Genomic DNA, 19708 nt, shown 5'->3' on the forward strand with positions numbered 1-19708 from the left:
ATGAATAGGCATTTGCCAGATGGAAAGAGAGAAGGCTTCCCAGCGGCATTTGCCTCCGTGAACAAAGGTATAGATGTTTCACATTCAAGGAATACCTTTCAACTAAGCTCTGAACTAGCAGGCTATTTCTGTTCTGGAACCACATCCTCACACTCTTATCTCCTAAAATTTTTAACAAAAACCTCTTTTGTTGCCTTCTAGTATATTAGAATGCTTTCTCTACTGTGAAATCTCAGAGGAAAAGAATTACTTTTTTACTCATTTATGCTTTCTTGGGGTCCAGCACATAGTAAGTAACTATTGGATGGATGGATGGATGGATGGATGGATGTCGTCAAAAAGGAAACCTCATTCTTTTCAGTTTTTCATATTTAGCATCTTATAAGGCAATAGCATATCATTAATTTTTTTATTTTTTATTTATCTGGTGTTGACCTGAGGAATCCATTGAGGAGATGTAGGTGAAAGCAATTAGATCTGTGCCACTTCTACCTAAGGTCTCCCACTGTCTTCCTCCTATCCATATATACATAGTTCTCACAAGGCCACTGGAAAATTAAACTCCTAGAGTGGGTTCTGATTCTCACCGTGTAATCTGAGTCTGGCACTCTCACTCTGAAACCCTTTTAACCTCCCTGCTTGGTAGACCTCTACTCTGCTTTCCAGTAATCACTCATTTTCTCTGTGGCAGTCACCTCCGTCAGAAGCATATTAGAGTTGGCACCACTCTCATTCCACACAGAAAAGGGAGCATCCCCTCATATCCCAGGCCTTATCCCCTAGTGAATACAGTGTGCTCTGAAAAATATGATGGTCCTGATGTCTTTAGAATGCCTTGCAAAGGGGCTTCTGTGTGCTTATGATATTCTTAGATTCTGAGATTTGGGTCTTTTCAGTCTCCTGATGAGTCTTCCAGATGCTTTCCCACTCGTGATCACTGAGTTTGTACTCAGATCTCTTGGTGGAATATTTTCTCACCTGTACTCCTCTGGCACTGTTTCAGAATTTTGGTACTCAGAGCATTACTATTACGTGTGCACCACCCAGACTCAAGCATGAATTCACCAAGAAAAAAAAGCCATGTCTTACTTACCACTGGATCCCTGGCACAGTACATAGCACAGAGTATCTACCATCTATCAAAAATAACAGATTTTCTAGTCCATAGAAAAAAATAAAACAATAAGTTATCTGACAAAATAGAGTTAATAATCAAGTTTATTGATTTTATATTTTTCATTTTCATCCAACTGAAACCTCATTCACACATATACACTCACTTCTCATCTCCTCTCTCTGCCTTATTTCCTTTGTAGCACTTTCTAAAAGATCATATATCTATTTTATTTTCTGTCTTATTAGAATATAAATTCCACGAGGGCAGGGATTTTTTTAATGTTTGGTTCACTGATGGGTCCAGAGAGTCTATAACAGTGAGAAGACATTTATAGAATAGGCCTTCAATAAATACTTAAGTAAATTGTTCCTATATATTCAAATACAGCCTTAACATGGTATATCTAGGGGGACAAAAGTATTGCTTTTTGCACTTTTAGGGAGCCTGACACTCTTAAGGTAGTTAAGGGCTTATTTTCACTGAATGTTATGTGAATTATTTCGTGAAGCTTCAAAGTGAAATGCATAGCTTAAAAGAATCAAATAGGTAGGTCTAATCAAGTATGCTACACCTCATTTTTAGGTTGGCAGGTTTACCACAACAAATACTTATTGAAATCTATTTTGTGCCAGGTCCATGCATACAATAAGTACCTATGCTGTGCTCTCAAAAAGTGTGTAATAGGAGAGATAAGGTGCTATGATAGCACTAACACAGGATACCAGAGCCTTACACAGGAGACACACTTAGTCATGCGGGATTAGGGGAGGTGTCACGGAGGCGTCTCGGAATAATTGACATGTATATTGAAATATGAGGGACAAATAGGAATTAACAAGGTCGTAGTAGGGAAGCACAGGTCTTTGCCCTTGAGAAACTCACTATCTAATGGGGCAGACGGGTAACACAAGCAACCAACCATAATACAGTTTGTTATAAGAGAGACGTGGTCAAAGTGCTCATTGAACTTAGATGAGGAAGAGATTGGTTCCTTTTGACAAAAAAGAGAAAGTTTCACCATTCCAGGGGAAGTAAAACTTGAGCTAGATGTTGAAATACAGTTTGGAATGTGTTAAGCAGACAAAGCAGCGTATAGAGGAATAGAGACAAGAGAGAGTCGGCATCAGTGGATTTGCAGAGAATTAAGAATGGCCAAACCATAGATAAGAGCAGGAGCACTAAGAGACGAGACTGGAGGTAGGCAGGGACCAGATATTAAGGACCTTGTTTGCCATGCTAAGGAACTTGAAATTTATTCTAAGAGCAGGGAAGAAAATTGTGATCTTTCTCACCATAGAGATCACTACCCATACCACACAGGAAAGGAACAACATGAGCTGATTCAGTTCAGCACTTTCCTCTGAAACAAAAAGACAAGTACGTTGAAAAACATCAGAAAGAGACAGATTTAGGGATTAGGAAAAGAAAAAGGAAATGAAGGTAGTGGCATAGGAAGGGTTTTTTCTGCTGCAGCTTTAGGCCTTAATTTTATATTTCTGTGTCCATTTGTTAGGAGGAGGCCAGTTATGGGTTAAAGGGTCAGTGGAGCTGAGTCAGAGTTTTCCAGGTTCTGGTGGTCTCAGCCATTAACTTAACAGAGGCATGCACTCCTTGGTATTGATGAGGATGTTTGATAATTTCTCCTTGAGTGTACAAGGGACTACCTTTTAGCAAACTGACCTTGAGTTGAGATTAAAAATTACCCAAAGCTTTCCTCTTCAGGCTATCATCCCCAGCGTTCCTTGGGGCTATAGTGGGACTAAGCAGAGTTAAGTCAACAACTTAAAAGAATGTAGATAATTTCTAAGCTGGGAGATAAATACATGGGGTTTACTATTTCCCTCTACTTTTATGTGTTTTAAAAGTTACATAGTAAACAACATTTTTTTCTTAAGTAGTTTGATGCCCAACAAACTCTGATAATAGCAATTCAAATTTTTTACCCTTATTAACTAAACTCATTTTCCTTTCCTGCAATATTAAGCATAATTCTTTAAATATGTTACATGATACTTCATAAGTATGCTAAACAGAACAAATGTGGATTCCTTTTTTTTCTTTTTAAGTGACACCAATTTTCGGAAACAATATTTCTTTTGACCCTTAAATTCTTTAACAGGCTTCATAAAAGGTACCCAACATATATTCCCATTCTTCAGAGGGCTGTTGAGCAGTGGTATGGAGAGCCAGCATGTACAACTCCCATCTTAAAACTTATGGCAGAACTGATGCAAAACAGGTAAGAGGTAGGATAGGCGAGTGAAAAGGTAATCTGCTATTTGGTAGCACTCTTTGGAGGTCAGACTTTCCTGCCTGGTGTCTGTATATGTAAGGCTTAGCAAGAACCCAGGAACCAAAACTTAAGATGATCCAGTTGAAGGCAGTAGAATGAAAGATATAAGGTTGAGACTTTGGGCGAGAAAGAATTTAGTATACTTAGGTGTATATGGGGACTATGGGAACTGGGAAAAAAAATGGAAGACTACAGCCACCATTATTTAAAAGATTCAAAAGCACAAAATGAAGGAAGGTAGGTTTTTATTTTGTTTTGTTTATAAATTTATTTATTTATTTTTGGCTGCATTGGGTCTTCGATGCTACGCGCGGGCTTTCTCTAGTTGCAGCGAGCGGGGGCTACCCTTCATTGCGGTGCACGGGCTTCTCACTGCGGTAGCTTCTCTTGTTGCAGACCGCAGGTTCTAGGTGTGTGGGCTTCAGTAGTTGTGGCTCGCGGGCTCTAGAGCGCAGGCTCCGTAGTTGTGGCGCACGGGCTTAGTTGCTCGGCGACATGTGGGATCTTCCTGGACCAGGGCTCAAACCTGTGTCCCCTGCATTGGCAGGCGGATTCTTAACCACTGTGCCACCAGGAAAGTCCCAGGGCAGTTTTAACTGTTTCATCGCTTAACTGCAGTTCTGTAGAGGAGGAAAGGAGTTTAGAGGTCTCTGAGTTGAGATGCTTTATTTTATGGATAAGGGAACTGAGTCCCAGAGCAATTCATGGACACATAGTTTGTCTCAGAAGCCCTGGGCATTGTCCCTGCCTTGACTTCTAAGTTATCCTTCTTCCTCTGTGCCAAGATGCACACATGTGGATGATTTATGCACTCACAATTTTTATTTAAATAGCAACTACCACACTTCTCAGAAATTGCCTAGGTGACCTTATAATTTGCATAGACAAGCAGAGGTTCAGGTTCTTCGTATATAAATATTAACAAAGGTGTAGCTAAAAGAGAAAAACTGCAATAAGCTGATTAGTTTTACCTCTTTAAAATATGTCATTATGAATATGGCTTAGCACCAAATTACCTGTCACTTAGCCATCCTCTTTCATCAGTTCCTCTTTGTAAATTGCGTGTTGGAAGGGAGATATCCAGACAGGGAAGGAGTATGGATTGCAACTCTAATTTGATCTATGGTGCTGAGTTTTTCACAGCAATAATTTAAAATTTTTTAAACAAGAGGTAGGAAAAGACCTGGCAAATAAATAAATGTGAGTATTCTTTTGAAAGCTGTTAGTTTTTTTAAAACTGTTCTCTAGGTGCCTTAAATACTAAACGAAGGGTGGCTATATATTTTATATTAGAAATTTAGTTTTTATTAAATTACAGTTTTTTCAGCCAGATAATTAGTAGTTCATATTACTGATATAACATTTAATACTAAAGGAAAAAATCATTACATTGTATATTGTAAAGTATTTTATATCTGCCATAGGTGGATAATTCATATCTAGCACAGTTGTCCAAAGAACTACCTGGTAAAAATTCGTAATCCCAGAAAATGTTATCTTGTCTATATTTCTCTGGAACCTAATGTGAATTATGTATATACATTTCTTTAATCGGAATTCTATGCCAACAATCAAGTGTTTCTAGTAGTATTTCTAATAAGTTATAATTGCACTTAATTCTGAAGCATTTTGAAAAAGCATAGAGAAGCAGCAATTTATTCTATTCGTAGCAGTTTATTCTGTTCCTTGGCAAATATCTTTGCTTTCTGGGGTTTCTTTGCTATGACCTATTTCATATTTTTGCATATCCTTTTAAAAATATACCGTTATTTCTTAAAAGCAGAGCAACAAGGTATATTGGAGCCAACTAAAACCAAAGTGATGTTAAAAAAGCAAATATTATGTCAGGATGGCATGTCAGTCCTTTACACTTTTCAGACTGTTCCCCAACCTGTTAGGAACTAGGGAAATAGAACTGTTCTTATTTAGAACTTCTGGGATTTGATTCTCTTTACTTGAGCTATGTTCAATGGAAACTATAGTCTGTATGTAATTTAATGTGTTTGAAATATGCTTGAAGTATCAGGTGATTCATTATGCATATGAGCAGTATTAAAGGTACTTAGATTTACTGTTATTTTATAATTTGTTTTAATGATGTGTATTAGGCACTACAGGAGATCTCAAATGTAAATCTCTATCCAAGTAACTATATAAACTTATACATACTTGGAGTTTTCTTTATTATTATCTATCAACCACTTTGCATGAAAGGAGAGGGGTATAAGAGGTCTGTGATGTAGGATGTCAGGATATTGTTTTGACAGATAAAAAGTGAATTCTTTGAATCAGCAAATAAATGAAAATAATTTTATTGTTCTAGTATCTTTATAGTGAGAAAATTAGCACACACATTTTATCAATACTTGTTTAATGGAATGACACTTTAAAAAAGGGATAATTGTACTGTTGCTACTTCTAATAAATGAAAATTCTGGGTATTTTAAACCTATATTTGGTTTCTTTATCTGCATATATAGTCTAAATTTTTGCTGTATTTCTTAGATCCCAGCGTTTGAACTTTGATGTATCATCTCCTAATGGAACTCTTCTCTTCAGAGAAGCTAGTAAAATGATTTGCACTTATGGTGAGTATCCTTTTCCATATTTGTCTCTGCAATATAAATTTTATCTCTTTGGAGGAAAGAAAGATGTTAGTTATTTTGTTCTTTTGAAGCTTCATATCTGTATGAATTTGTGAAGTGGGTAATAGGGGTGCAAAAAGCCAGGTAGCTATCATATTGACATCAAGAGAAATAAGCAACATGCCTTTGACTACAGATCATGCCTGACCAACTTGATGAATTTCTTTTAGATGAAATTGCAGTGTCAGTAGGTGAAGGGAATACACTACAGATAGAATATTGAAAATTTATAGCATATTGAAAATTGCTAAAAGTTACATCAGGGAGTTTAGTGTATTGGGTCAAAGGATACTTAAACCAGTATGTCACCGGCACTGAATTTTGGAAAAATATCCTGGTAAAGAGTAGTAAATATTTTATTGTAGGAAATTTGGGGGCACTGCACCCTAAGAATCAGAGTTCTACAGTAATGATTGTTCTATTCAATTATAGTAAAAAAAATGTGGTTAGTAGTTAGAAATGAGCCTTAGAACTACCATAAACCCTAATATTTGCCAATGCTGACAGCTTCATCACTGAAATTCTCAACTCTCTGAGACCTTTATGTAGCCAGGGAATGAGGATACGATACAACAGATAAGAATCCTCTGTTAGTTTGCCACACACTGACTGAATACTAACTACAGGCTGGACGCTTTGCATTGTTCTTCTTGAGAGATGTCTCTCTGTGTCCTCCTTTCCTTTGTCCTCTTCTTTTTTGCCTGTCTGGTCTTACTTTCCCAAATCAACAGCCAACTCTATGTTTGGCCTCAAAAATTGCCTGTGATTCTCATACTTCTTTTTGAGTACCTAGAAACAGATTTTACAAAATTTTGTAAAGCTTCTTTAAGTGAGTGTGTGTATGTAGGAACAGCCATTAAGAGCGTATTAGTTTATTTTGTGTATGGTGTTAGGGAGTGTTCTAATTTCATTGTTTTACATGTTGCTGTCCAGTTTTCCCAGCACCACTTATTGAAGAGGCTGTCTTTTCTGCATTGTATATTCTTGCCTCCTTTATCAAAGATAAGGTGACCATAGGTGCGTGGGTTTATCTCTGGGCTTTCTATCCTGTTCCATTGATCTGTATTTCTGTTTTTGTGCCAGTACCATACTGTCTTGATTACTGTAGCTTTGTAGTATAGTCTGAAGTCAGGGAGCCTGATTCCTCCAGCTCCGTTTTTCTTTCTCAAGATTGCTTTGGCCATTCAGGGTCTTTTGTGTTTCCATACAAATTGTGAAATTTTTTTGTTCTAGTTCTGTGAAAAATGCCACTGGTAGTTTGATAGGGATTGCGTTGAATCTGTAGATTGCTTTGGGTAGTATAGTCATTTTCACAGTGTTGATTCTTCCAATCCAAGAACATGGTATATCTCTCCATCTGTTGTATCATCTTTAATTTCTTTCATCAGTGTCTTATAGTTTTCTGATAGTTTTCTGCATACAGGTCTTTTGTCTCCTTAGGTAGGTTTATTCCTAGGTATTTTCTACAGCAGAAACTAACACAACATTGTAAAGCAACTGTACTCCAATTAAAAAAAATAAAAAAGCATATTACTTTTTAAAAAGTAAAACCTATTTTAAAAAGCAGAAAAACAGTTCTTTTAAATTGTTTTTACTTCAACTCAAAATATTCTGGGACTCTGTTCTGTATGCACTGTAGGCCTCTGTTAAAAATGCTTAGTTTTAATTGTACATTTGATTTTTAGAGTTTGAGATCATAAGTGTATAGAAACTACAGAAAGCACCTATTTAAGACAGTAAACTTAAACTCTCCTATTTTCATCTGTACCAGCAACTATATTGCCACAACTTTTGCATCTGTTGAAAATGGATACATTAGAATCATATAAAGTAGAAATGCTTTGCCTCCCAAAGGTAAAAATGGACCCCTTTTAAAATATTCTCAGTACAGTTTCTTGTGTTTCCAGGGTATATCTAACTCCTTTCAGTGTCTTATCATACAAAGACATATGACTGGAGCTTTCTCCAAAAGCATGATATCTTTTAAAAAACATAGTTTTTGGCAATTAAAAGATGTGAGTACGGGGCTTCCCTGGTGGCTCAGTGATTGAGAATCTGCCTGCCAATGCAGGGAACACGGGTTCGAGCCCTGGTCTGGGAAGATCCCACATGCCGCGGAGCGACTAGGCCCGTGAGCCACAATTGCTGAGCCTGCGCGTCTGGAGCCTGTGCTCCGCAACAAGAGAGGCCGCGATAGTGAGAGGCCCGCGCACCGCGATGAAGAGTGGTCCGCACTTGCCGCAACTAGAGAAAGCCCTCGCACAGAAACGAAGACCCAACACAGCCATAAATAAAATAAAATAAATAAATTAAAAAAAAAAAAAAAAGATCTGAGTACCAATTCTAGTACCCACCCATATCAACTCCATGACCTTCAAATTCCATTGCTGCCTAGTTTTCTCATATGTAAAATTAGAAATAATGAATACCTACTGACCTACCTGTCTAGTTAGGATTAGAGGTGGTTAATTGAGCTACTCTGGGTAAAGAGCTTGGCACAGGTTGTGACATGGCTTAGGTACTCAGTGAATATGCCTTTCCTTGATCCAGAGCCATTCTCTTACACTCACAGAACCAGCCTCCTTTGGATAGGGGTTCACTGACCTCATCACTTTTTTATTCAGGAATGCCTTCTGCTTGGACCATGCTGTCCTGCTTCCTTCTGCCTGTAACAAGTGCTAAGCGTCTATTTCCTCACTTTTTAAAAAGAAATACTTCCCCATTATGAAACAATGCACGTATAAGAATTTCTTAGTAGTCAATAGACCTTTAACTATACAAATGTTAGTTTCCTGTTACCAACCACAGTTGTATCTTTCCTTCCCCCTTTTCTGGATCCAGTTTCTCTTACTAAGTGAGGCTTACTCACTCTTGCAGTAGGGCTGATAAGAGCAGCAACTTCTTCCTCTTCCAGGATCTCTGAATCTCTAGTATAGGACAGAATGTATGTCCAGCAAGTGATACCAAAAGGAATCTCAGAACAACGCCAAGTCTATGGGCTTCAAAAGCTATTCAGTCCTCTGTCAGGTTGTTTGACATAGACAAAAGCATTGCAGCAAAAGCTGAGAAAGAAAACTGTGAGGATTATATTGGAGGAAGAAGAAGAGGAGGAGGCAGAGGGAGAGAGAGGAAGAAAAGAAAAAGAAAAGCAGAAAAAAGAAAAAGAAAAGAGAAAGCCTTCAAAGCATTCTTGAGAAGAAAAGCCAATAAGGAGTTTTCTTACTCTGAAGAAAGACTAGGAGATTAGGGTAAGGTTCTTCTCCTTAGTTTGGACTAATAATAATGGTTGCTTCCATTTTTTAATCAGCTATTATGTGCCTGCTCCTATACTAGACCATTAATCATACATTAGCCCATTGAATCCTTAAGGTAAGTATTATTATCTGCCACTCACTAGTCACTCACTTGGCCTTGGTTAAGTTGCTAAGCCTCTCTTGCTTCACTTTCTTGTTAAACAGAGAAAATAATACCTACTTCATAGGGTGGTTATGAGGATTCAATTACGTAGTGCATGGAAAGCCCTTAGATCACTTAGCTACTGTGATTACTGTTATGAAGAAATTGAAGCTCATAGAAGTTAAAGATTTGCCAAATATTACATAGTTAGCCAATAGTCAAATTGGAATTTCATTCAAAGTCTGTATAACTTCAGACAGTAGTCTTTCCATGTTCCTTTCTGCCACTTGAGAGTTGCCACACAAAGTTGGGTATTTTTGATGAAGTACTGTTCTTTAAGTATGGTGATTTCTATCCTAAAACTTAAGGAAAATGAAGGCTCAATGGAAAAATGTCCTTCAACTTTGTCACCAGTGACTTTGACACATACGCTTTACATAGAATAATAGAAAAATCTTTTTCAGCCTTCACTGATTCCACATGCTGACCTCAATCAGCCAAGCTGATTTTGTCTGTCTTTACCTGTGTAATGTTTTATTACCCATGCTTTTACCTCTGGAGATTCTAATATGCTCACTGAAGGGAGAGCCTATGGTTGCCATCCAGGAGTCTAGAAGATGAGGAAAAGAATGACTAGGAGGGTACAGAAGAGCCAACATTATTTATTTCTGTGGTAAGCCAAGGTGAAGGAAGGGAGAGCCCATGGAAGAAAGGGGCCAGAACATTCTCTGATCCCTTCTGTTCCCATCCTCACTGGGTTCCTTCTCTGCTCACCTGTCGTGGGCAGTATTTGTGTAATCAATGATTGGGGCAGTTCAGAGGGGGAAGAACTCATTTCCACATGCGCCTGATTCGTTATATATTTTATGAAATACCTCCACCTCGCTACTCAATGAGACTGGCAGAAAAATAATACTTTTGATATGCTGTTTTATTTATCTACATTCTGTCATGATATACTTTGATGTAAGTTTTTAATTTTGCCTCAGCTCTCAGCTGCTCTCGCCGTTACAGCTCAGGGTCAGCAATGAGGTTAGCCACAGTAGCACAAAACAATTTCCTGTTTGTGCAGCCCAGGTAACATTTGGATGAGGATTAGATTTTACCACATTTTCTACTAGCCCAAGCCTATTATTTCTAATGAGTTTTAAATTGCTTCAAGAACATGTATTTCAGAATTTAGTGCTATGATCCGTTCAGCCTGAGCAACTTAATAAAAGAAATTTCTTTCTTAAATTTTTGGTTAAAATGTTGCATGCAGTGTAATAAATGTTATTACTTTGGAAACCTACTTCTCAGTTTTAAGAACTGGGTGTTTTTTATGCTCAATTTCCATTTGTCTAATCTTTTCTTCCCTTTGCCCCTGGGTAATGGTATCTTTAGTGACATCTGTTGGTTAAAGAGTGCGCAGAAGGGAGAAATAGTGGTTGTTTTTATAAGGCGCAGAAGGGAGAAATAGTGGTTGTTTTTATAAGGCGCAGAAGGGAGAAATAGTGGTTGTTTTTATAAGACTGGCAAAAATGGAGCTGCTTTTATTCCTTCCTTAGGTACCTGATTTAAAGAAAGCTCAATGTGTGAAAAAGCTAAACTTTAATAGTGGATAGAACAACTATGATTATTCACTATACATAAGAATTTACATCAGGGTTCTTTTGAGCAATATATGCTCCAGGTGCATTTAAGGTATGATCTAATAATATGCTTAAATTGAATTTGTAAACTGATATACAAGCCACTGTTTTTTACTGTGACCTAGAAAACAAACCAGTGGTTTTCCAACTAGGTTTTTCAGAGCCCTAGAGATCTGTGAAAGTACCACAGAGCCTCACCAGAGAGGGGGGAGGAGGGGACCCTTCTGCCACTTTGACCAGAACCACCCGGCTATATATAGTTGCACGAGATTTATTTGTAATAGGGGTCACCTGCTTAAAGATTTTTTTTTTTAATAAAAGAGCTTGAAAATTACTGTTATGTATTGATACTATTAGAAGCATTGTAAGAATGAAGGATTATGATTTCTATTTATATTTAAATGATTACAAAAAGATAGCTGAACAATGTGTTGGACTTGAAATAACTAGAGACTTAATAAAATGTTATCAGGAAATAACAGTTCTGGAAAACAGATCATCCAGGAACCATGGACATAACCTTAGATTGTATCAGAAACGTGGTCAGGGACATAGAATTGTATCAGAAACGTGGTCAGGGACATAGGACAACAAAGTAGTAGAGTAAGCTCACAAAAATCTTCTTAAGGCGATGGAATGATCAACACCTTGAGGATCCCAGGCCTTGAGGAATACATTTCACAGTGAATCCACACATGTTGGACTTGGCCACTTCTGCACGCAAGCAAAAACTGCTAAACAAGCTGTTAAATAAGTAAGCGTGATCTCCAAACAAGTGGCTTAGAGTTCAGTAGATTCTTTCATCCATGCAGCTAACGTTTATTGAGCATTTACTATGTGTTTGAGAGTTACAAGGGATAGGAAGAGAAATAAGACACGCAAAAAAGAATCTTACTGATTCTTCTCTTAGTGGAGTCCAGCAGTGGATTCAGACAAGTAAATAAAGAACTATAATGTGTTGTGCTCACTTTTATGCTTAAGAAGCATACAGAGTGCTATGGGAGCCCGGAAGTTTCTAACTCAAAACTGAGGAGCCAGAGAAGGAAATAAGAATAGGGCCTGGAAATTTGAGGAGGGCATTTCAAGCAGGCAATAGCTTTTACAAAATCATATAAATATAAAACATTAGCATGGTCTATCAGTAAACTGAAGGATTTCATAATTGCTGGAGAAAGTAGAAAGTGAAAATTCCTGATTATCTCATCACTCAAAGATAACCGTCATTGACAGTTTATTGTGTGCTCATTCATACTTTTTTATGTGTACATATACATATATTATTCCAAAAGTGGTATTATAATATACTTGCGAGAAGCAAGAAAAACTATAATCCTGCAGCCTGTGGACCAAAAACCACAGTTACAGAAAGATAGAGAAGATGAAAAGGCAGAGGGCTATGTACCAGATGAAGGAACAAGAAAAAACCCCAGAAAAACAACTAAATGAAGTGGAGATAGGCAACCTTCCAGAAAAAGAATTCAGAATAATGATAGTGAAGATGATCCAGGACCTCGGAATAAGAATGGAGGCAAAGATTGAGAAGATGCAAGAAATGATTAACAAAGACCTAGAAGAATTAAAGAACAAACAAACAGAGATGACCAATACAATAACTGAAATGAAAACTACACTAGAAGGAATCAATAGCAGAATAACTGAGGCAGAAGAACGGATAAGTGACCTGGAAGACAGAATGGTGGAATTCACTGCTGCGGAACAGACTACAGAAAAAAGAATGAAAAGAAATGAAGACAGCCTAAGAGACCTCTGGGACAACATTAAACGCAACAACATTCGCATTATAGGGGTCCCAGAAGGAGAAGAGAGAGAGAAAGGACCAGAGAAAATATTTGAAGAGATTATAGTCGAAAACTTCCCTAACATGGGAAAGGAAATAGCCACCCAAGTCCAGGAAGCGCAGAGAGTCCCATACAGAATAAACCCAAGGAGAAACACACCGAGACACATAGTAATCAAAGTGGCAAAAATTAAAGACAAAGAAAAATTATTGAAAGCAGCAAGGGAAAAACGACAAATAACATACAAGGGAACTCCCATAAGGTTAACAGCTGATTTCTCAGCAGAAACTCTGCAAGCCAGAAGGGAGTGGCATGATATACTTAAAGTGATGAAAGGGAAGAACCTACAACCAAGATTACTCTACCCGGCAAGGATCTCATTTAGATTTGATGGAGAAATCAAAAGCTTTACAGACAAGCAAAAGCTAAGAGAATTCAGCACCACCAAACCAGCTCTACAACAAATGCTAAAGGAACTTCTCTAAGTGGGAAACACAAGAGAAGAAAAGGACCTACAAAAACAAACCCAAAACAATTAAGAAAATGGTCATAGGAACATACATATCGATAATTACCTTAAACGTGAATGGATTAAATGCCCCAACCAAAAGACATAGACTGGCTGAATGGATACAAAAACAAGACCTATATATATGCTGTCTACAAGAGACCCACTTTAGACCTAGGGACACATACAGACTGAAAGTGAGGGGATGGAAAAAGATATTCCATGCAAATGGAAATCAAAAGAAAGCTGGAGTAGCTATACTCATATCAGATAAAATAGACTTTAAAATAAAGAATGTTACAAGAAACAAGGAAGGACACTACATAATGATCCAGGGATCAATCCAAGAAGAAGATATAACAATTATAAATATATATGCACCCAACATAGGAGCACCTCAATACATAAGGCAACTGCTAACAGCTATAAAAGAGGAAATCGACAGTAACACAATAATAGTGGGGGACTTTAACACCTCACTTACACCAATGGTCAGATCATCCAAAATGAAAATAAATAAGGAAACAGAAGCTTTAAATGACACAATAGACCAGATAGATTTAATTGATATATATAGGACATTCCATCCAAAAACAGCAGATTACACGTTCTTCTCAAGTGCGCACGGAACATTCTCCAGGATCACATCTTGGGTCACAAATCAAGCCTCAGTAAATTTAAGAAAATTGAAATCATATCAAGCATCTTTTCTGACCACAACGCTATGAGATTAGAAATGAATTACAGGGAAAAAAACGTAAAAAGGACAAACACATGGAGGCTAAACAATACGTTACTAAATAACCAAGAGATCACTGACGAAATCAAAGAGGAAATATAATATACTTGCTAATCTGTAATTTGCTATTTTTTACTTATATCATGGCCATCACTTCATATTAATACATATATAAATCTACCATATCTTTTTTCCTTTGGTTTTTCATAATTTTTTTCTACCATATCTTTTAAAATAGCTGTAAAGCATTCCATTTTATGGTCATACTATAATTTATTTAATTATTCACCTTTTGATAAATGTAATTTTTATAAACATGTAATTTTCACTATCATACACTGTTGCAGCAAGTACATACACTGTACATTCAGCTTCGTGAGCTTCACTCAGTCAACAAATATATATATTGAGAGCAGCAGGTGCTGTTCAAGACTCTGGACATATCAGTGAGCAAAACTGAAAAAGAAATTATTTTGTATGTCAGAAGGTAATAAGTGCTATGGGGAAAAAAAAAAAGAAAGAAAACAAATCAAGATGGGAGCATTAGAAGTACCAGGGATTGGGAAACATGTTGCATTATTAAGTAAAGTGATCGAGGTAGGCCTTATTGAGAAAATGACATTTGAGCAAAGACTTGCAGTAAATAAGGGAGTTAATTATGCAGATATCTTGGGGAAAAGTATTCCAGGCTGAAGGAACACCAAGTTTTAGGGTCCTAAGGTGAGAGTGTATCTGGCATGTCTGAAGAACAGCAAGGACATTGGTTGCTGGAACAGAGTGAACAAAAGAGAGTAATAACAAAAGCAATGTCATGTAATGTCATATCCTGTAAAGATTATCAGGACTTTGACTTTAACTCCAAGTGAAGGAGAAGGACTTTAGAATGTTTTGGGCAGAGGGCTGACATGATTTGATATTGGCTTTGACCAAGGTGATAGCAGTGGGAGTAGTGAGAAGTGATTAGATTCTGGATATATCTTGAAGGTAAAACAAATCAAATTTCTTGATGGCTTGGATATATGGTATGAGAGAGAAAATGTAATCAAGGGATTTTGGCATAAACAACTGGAAGGATGAAGTTACCATTAACTGAGATGGAAAACGCTGAGAATGGGTGTGAGGGGGAACTCAAAAGTTCCATTTTGGTTGTGTTGAGCTTGAGGTGTTGATTAGACATTCAAGTGGAGGTGTTGAATACAGAGTTGGATATACAAGTATGAGGATTGGAAGAGGTCTGGTCTAGAGAAACAAATATGGGAGTCATTAACTCTTAGACGGTATTTAAAGCTGCAAAACTAGATAAGATCACCGGGGTGGGGGTATGAATTTAAATGTAAAAGATTTAGGTTTGAGTTCAGGGGTATTCTGTTTTAGGAGGAAAAGGAGAAGAGGAGGAACCAGCAAAGGAGAGAATGAGCAAACACTGAAGTAAGAGAAAATCAGGAGAGTGTGTGTCTTGGAAGGCAAGGAAGAAGAGGTAGTCAGCTGTGTCAAAAGCTGTCAGTGAATCAAATAAGATGCGGACTAAGAGTCGACCATTACGTTTAGGGACAAGGAGGTCATTGGGAACCTTGAAAAGAGCACTTTCAGTGGAGTGGGTGTAAAAGAGAATCAGAGGAGAAGAAATGAAGACAGTGAAGGTCACAGTTCTTTTAAGGAGTTTTGTTACAAAGGGGAGTAATATCAGGCAGGGAAGTAGGGCCAAGAGAAAGTTTTGTTTAAAAAAAAAAAAGATTGCATAGGAGAGAAAGGGGGAAATTGCTGTGCTTTGTTCTCAAGCACATAAGAGGAGATGGGAGCTAGTTCAACATACTGAGGGGCTGGCTTTTATAGAAGACTGTGTGTAAGTGCAAACGCTAAGAGATAGGTAGATATGGTAGTGAACATTTGGAATTAGAATATATTCCCAAAAGTGGATTTACGCATTTTTAGTATTTTTAATAAATTTTACCAAATTACCCTCTAGAATCGTTATACTAATTCACATTCCCAACAATTTCCTTAATTTCCCACATGCTTATCAGTGCTGCATTGTTTTAATCTTTTTCAACCTGAAAGGGAAATGTTATATTCCTTTCCAGTCTCCACGGCTTCATTTCTGTCCCAAACCATTTACGTCCAGGGGCCTTGGCTGGTTTGCACAGAGACATAGTGGGTTGAGTGACCTGAAGTAAAGGAATGTCAGGAAGCTTGCACTTCTTTTCCCATAATTGTTCTGATGACGAATGAAGACATTCAACCTGTAGAGCTGTCAGCTAAATATCAAATTCACTTTAAAATTTTAGAGATTAAAAGGGAAAAAGAAAAGGTAAATCAATGTAATGGATTGCTTTGTAAACCAGGAAGTGACATTGTTCATACTGTTAGTTCTTCCTGGTATAAAATACAACTACAGTATATCTTATCCCTTGCACCTTTTTTAAAAGGTATTCTTTTGAGGGCACAGAGAACTGGTAGATTGTGGGCCAAAGACCCCCTGCAGCCAGTTCTCTTTTGAAGGAATAAAGGGAAAGTGGTCAAAGATATAGTATTGACCTTACTTTGAATTACGTGTTAGAAGGAAGTGACATTATTTTACGCCAAACACACCCAGCCTTACCTCCTCCTCTTTTTCAGGCCATAGCTCCCCATGTATGAATTTACAGGCTAGTAGGCTGGAGAAAGAAATGAACGCCTAGTACTGTGTATTGTTATAGTTTACATGAGCACTGTGCCAGTTACTGTGGTAAGCGCATTACGTATGCTGTCTCCTTTACTCCACATAAGAGCCTTGTGAGTTATAAGTACTGTTATTGTCCTCGTTTTACAGATGAGGAAACTGACTTACAGAGATTAATAATCTGTTCAGACACCCAGGTAGTGAGCAAAGAAGTAGGATTCAAACCCCAGGTCGGTATGACTCAGAAGCCCACCTGGTTCATCAATACCTTATGCACTATACGTTTGTTTTCTGTTAGACTACTATCTTGTTATACAGTTCTCCAGCTGAGGCCTTTGAAGGAAGGCCACTTCTTTTTGGGTGTAGGGAGCCTCTTCTGTAGAGGACATCATGGAGTCAGTCATCAGGGAAGAGATAGGGTCTCAGAAGGGGAAAAAGTTTTTTAAAAAGTAGGTCTGAAAGTAGATACCAGATAAACAGAAAAGGAGATTTTGCATCTTCTTATATATCCTTCTCTAAATCTAGTTATTGAGAGTTGTCTAGAAGGGTACTTCTGAATGCTGGAAGCTAACCAAACACACACACACACACACACACACACACACACACACACACAAAAGGGGGGCTTCTCCAAAAAAGACAGAATAGAGGTTAAGAAAGAGGAACCCAAGCAGTTAATGTAAGCTAATAATGAGGGAAATATATGTAATAAGCAAAATTATAGCAGGAGTCTTCTATGCTTATTTCCCAGGTTTTTTCCCCTTATTATTTAGTGAGATTTCTTTTCCTGTTATAGCATATACAACAGTAAGAATGGCAGTTCCATAACACTTGTGCTTCCCTTCCCCAGTCATTGCCCTTAGCCAGGTAAACCATTCAATTCACAGCATCCTTTTCCGGAGCCCCAGCATAGCCTCAACATCTGTCTTACCCAGGTCTGATGTTAAGGTTGTAACAGCATCTCATTCCCCTGCTCCCAGTTATGGCAGATATAATCAGTGGGAAACAATCAGAGATTTTCCTTTTGATTCTAAACTTCGGAATTCTCTTATTTCATTAAAGAAAGTATCATTTCCTTTTGTACAAGTGGCAACTGCTACTGGCTTCAGTGGCTGCCAGCCTGGCAATGCCTTCATCTCCCAGCGGTCCATCAGTGTAATAAAGATCTCCGTCTTAGGAAGGAAATTCTGAGAAGGAAGGAGATGGGACTTTATGGGTTTGGGGTGGATTAAGGAAGGCAAGGAGGGTTGCCATACCTATAGAGGAACATCAAAACCAAACCTCAGCTCAGTCACTTTTGTTTACAGCAATGTGAGTCTAACTGCTAGATTTTAAGCTTTTTGAGGGCAGAGCCTCCAATTTTAGTTAAGTGTTGTTGAATAACATAGACTGAATAAAGCTGATTGGAGTGAATAACGATGTGGCCACGTCTTCTCTTCCATAGTCTTACAGCCACCACGGAATGCGGAGCCACTTGAGCACAATGAAATATAGTTTCCTCTTTCAAAAGTATTACTTTTTCAAGGTCATAATGGTATACTAATTACTGTTTTAATTAACACAGATGTGTCTGAAACAGTCCAAAAAAACAAGTATGCCAGATTGCAGCTTTAACACAACGATAAAAGTTGTGATTCTAAATAATTAATCCTTCTTGATGATAGGTTATCCAGTCCTTTAGAATCAAACATTTTTCCCCATCACAGTTCTTCATCTGCCTATTCCATCTTGTGCTGAAGAATATAGGATCTTTACTTCCCCCATAAGGACATCAGCATAAGAAGTCCCCGAAAGATGACCCAGTTTTCTCTGTTTGCCCCCGGCCTCCTTAACAGACCCAAAATGTGTAAACCACCACCACTACCACCAAATTACCCTAGCTTTTTCCATCACATGTAAGCAGTGCTTTTCTTTCCTGGGAAAGGGAAGTGGGGGGAAATGTCTACCTTGATTTATATTGAATTGGAGGCAAAGGTAGAAAAGCAGTGGTTGAAAACTGCCCTCTCCTGCAGTACCCTGCTTTTTCAGACCTTCATGCCTGTGCACATAATCATTCTGGAATACTCTTCTCTCCCTTCAAGTCCACCTGAGAAACTGTGATTGATCCTTGAGAAGTAACCTGCTCTGTGAAGCCTTTCCCACACTGCTCTCCTGCCCAAGCAAAGTCAGTCTCTTCTATTCCTATAAAATCTTGACAGACCTCTCTGATAGTGTTTGTCACATTGTATGGAATTATTTATTTACAAATCTACTTCTCCCAGCAGACTGAACTCCTTCAGAGCAAAGATTTTGTTGTGTTCGTTTATCCTAGCACCTCACACAGAGTAGCTATTAAGTGAACGCTATCGTATTGAGTTGAATCTTTATGAAACTTACAATATCTTTCTAAGGTAAGTTAGGATGAGATCCTGAGAGAGAGTACAGAATGTGGTATGGAGTAAATTCCAAGATATGCTTCAGCCGACACAATGGTGTTATCATTCTAATGTACAAATTATAAGCAAAGCCACATGGGCTTCAAAGGATGCACAGAAGAAAACCTGTGTGTGGAAATGTTTCAGTAAGGCAGAGAAAGGGGAGAAAACCTTCACCCTGGGTGAGTCCTGTTTCATGCTCTGCCAGAATTATTGGTCCTCCTTAACCTCTTTAGTAAACATGTGGTTTTCATAATATACCTATCAGTCAGGATTCAAACAGGGGAAAACAAACACTGTGACACTGATGGAACAGGGAATTTATTTTAGGAATTAGACCTGGTACAATCTTGGGTGAAGATGGGAAAATAGGTCCAAGGGGGAGAGTTGGAAGTTCAGGAGAAAAATCATTAATAGGCCCTCCTGAAATAATGGCATGGATGGACAAGTTGGAGCTTGCAGGGAAAGCTAAAAGCTAGAGACATCCAGCTGCTGGGGTGGGACCCT

The 19708-nt window shown here is 38.0% G+C and overlaps 1 protein-coding gene across 4 annotated transcripts in view; it reads left to right on the forward strand.

Moving 5' to 3' along the window:
• RANBP17 (RAN binding protein 17) overlaps positions 1–19708 on the forward strand; it is a 322665-nt gene that overhangs the window by 258131 nt on the left and 44826 nt on the right. For all 4 annotated transcript variants that reach the window (XR_009502445.1, XM_059917665.1, XM_059917663.1 and 1 more), the window contains 2 exons: positions 3249–3356; positions 5916–5998. Coding sequence is in view for 3 of the 4 variants with exons in the window: in XM_059917665.1 (XP_059773648.1) it covers positions 3249–3356; positions 5916–5998 (191 nt within the window). In the remaining variant the exon portion in view is untranslated. The remainder of the gene's footprint in view (positions 1–3248; positions 3357–5915; positions 5999–19708) is intronic.

Source organism: Balaenoptera ricei, chromosome 3 (genome assembly GCF_028023285.1).
Source record: "Balaenoptera ricei isolate mBalRic1 chromosome 3, mBalRic1.hap2, whole genome shotgun sequence".
NCBI classification, from domain to species: Eukaryota; Metazoa; Chordata; class Mammalia; order Artiodactyla; family Balaenopteridae; genus Balaenoptera; species Balaenoptera ricei.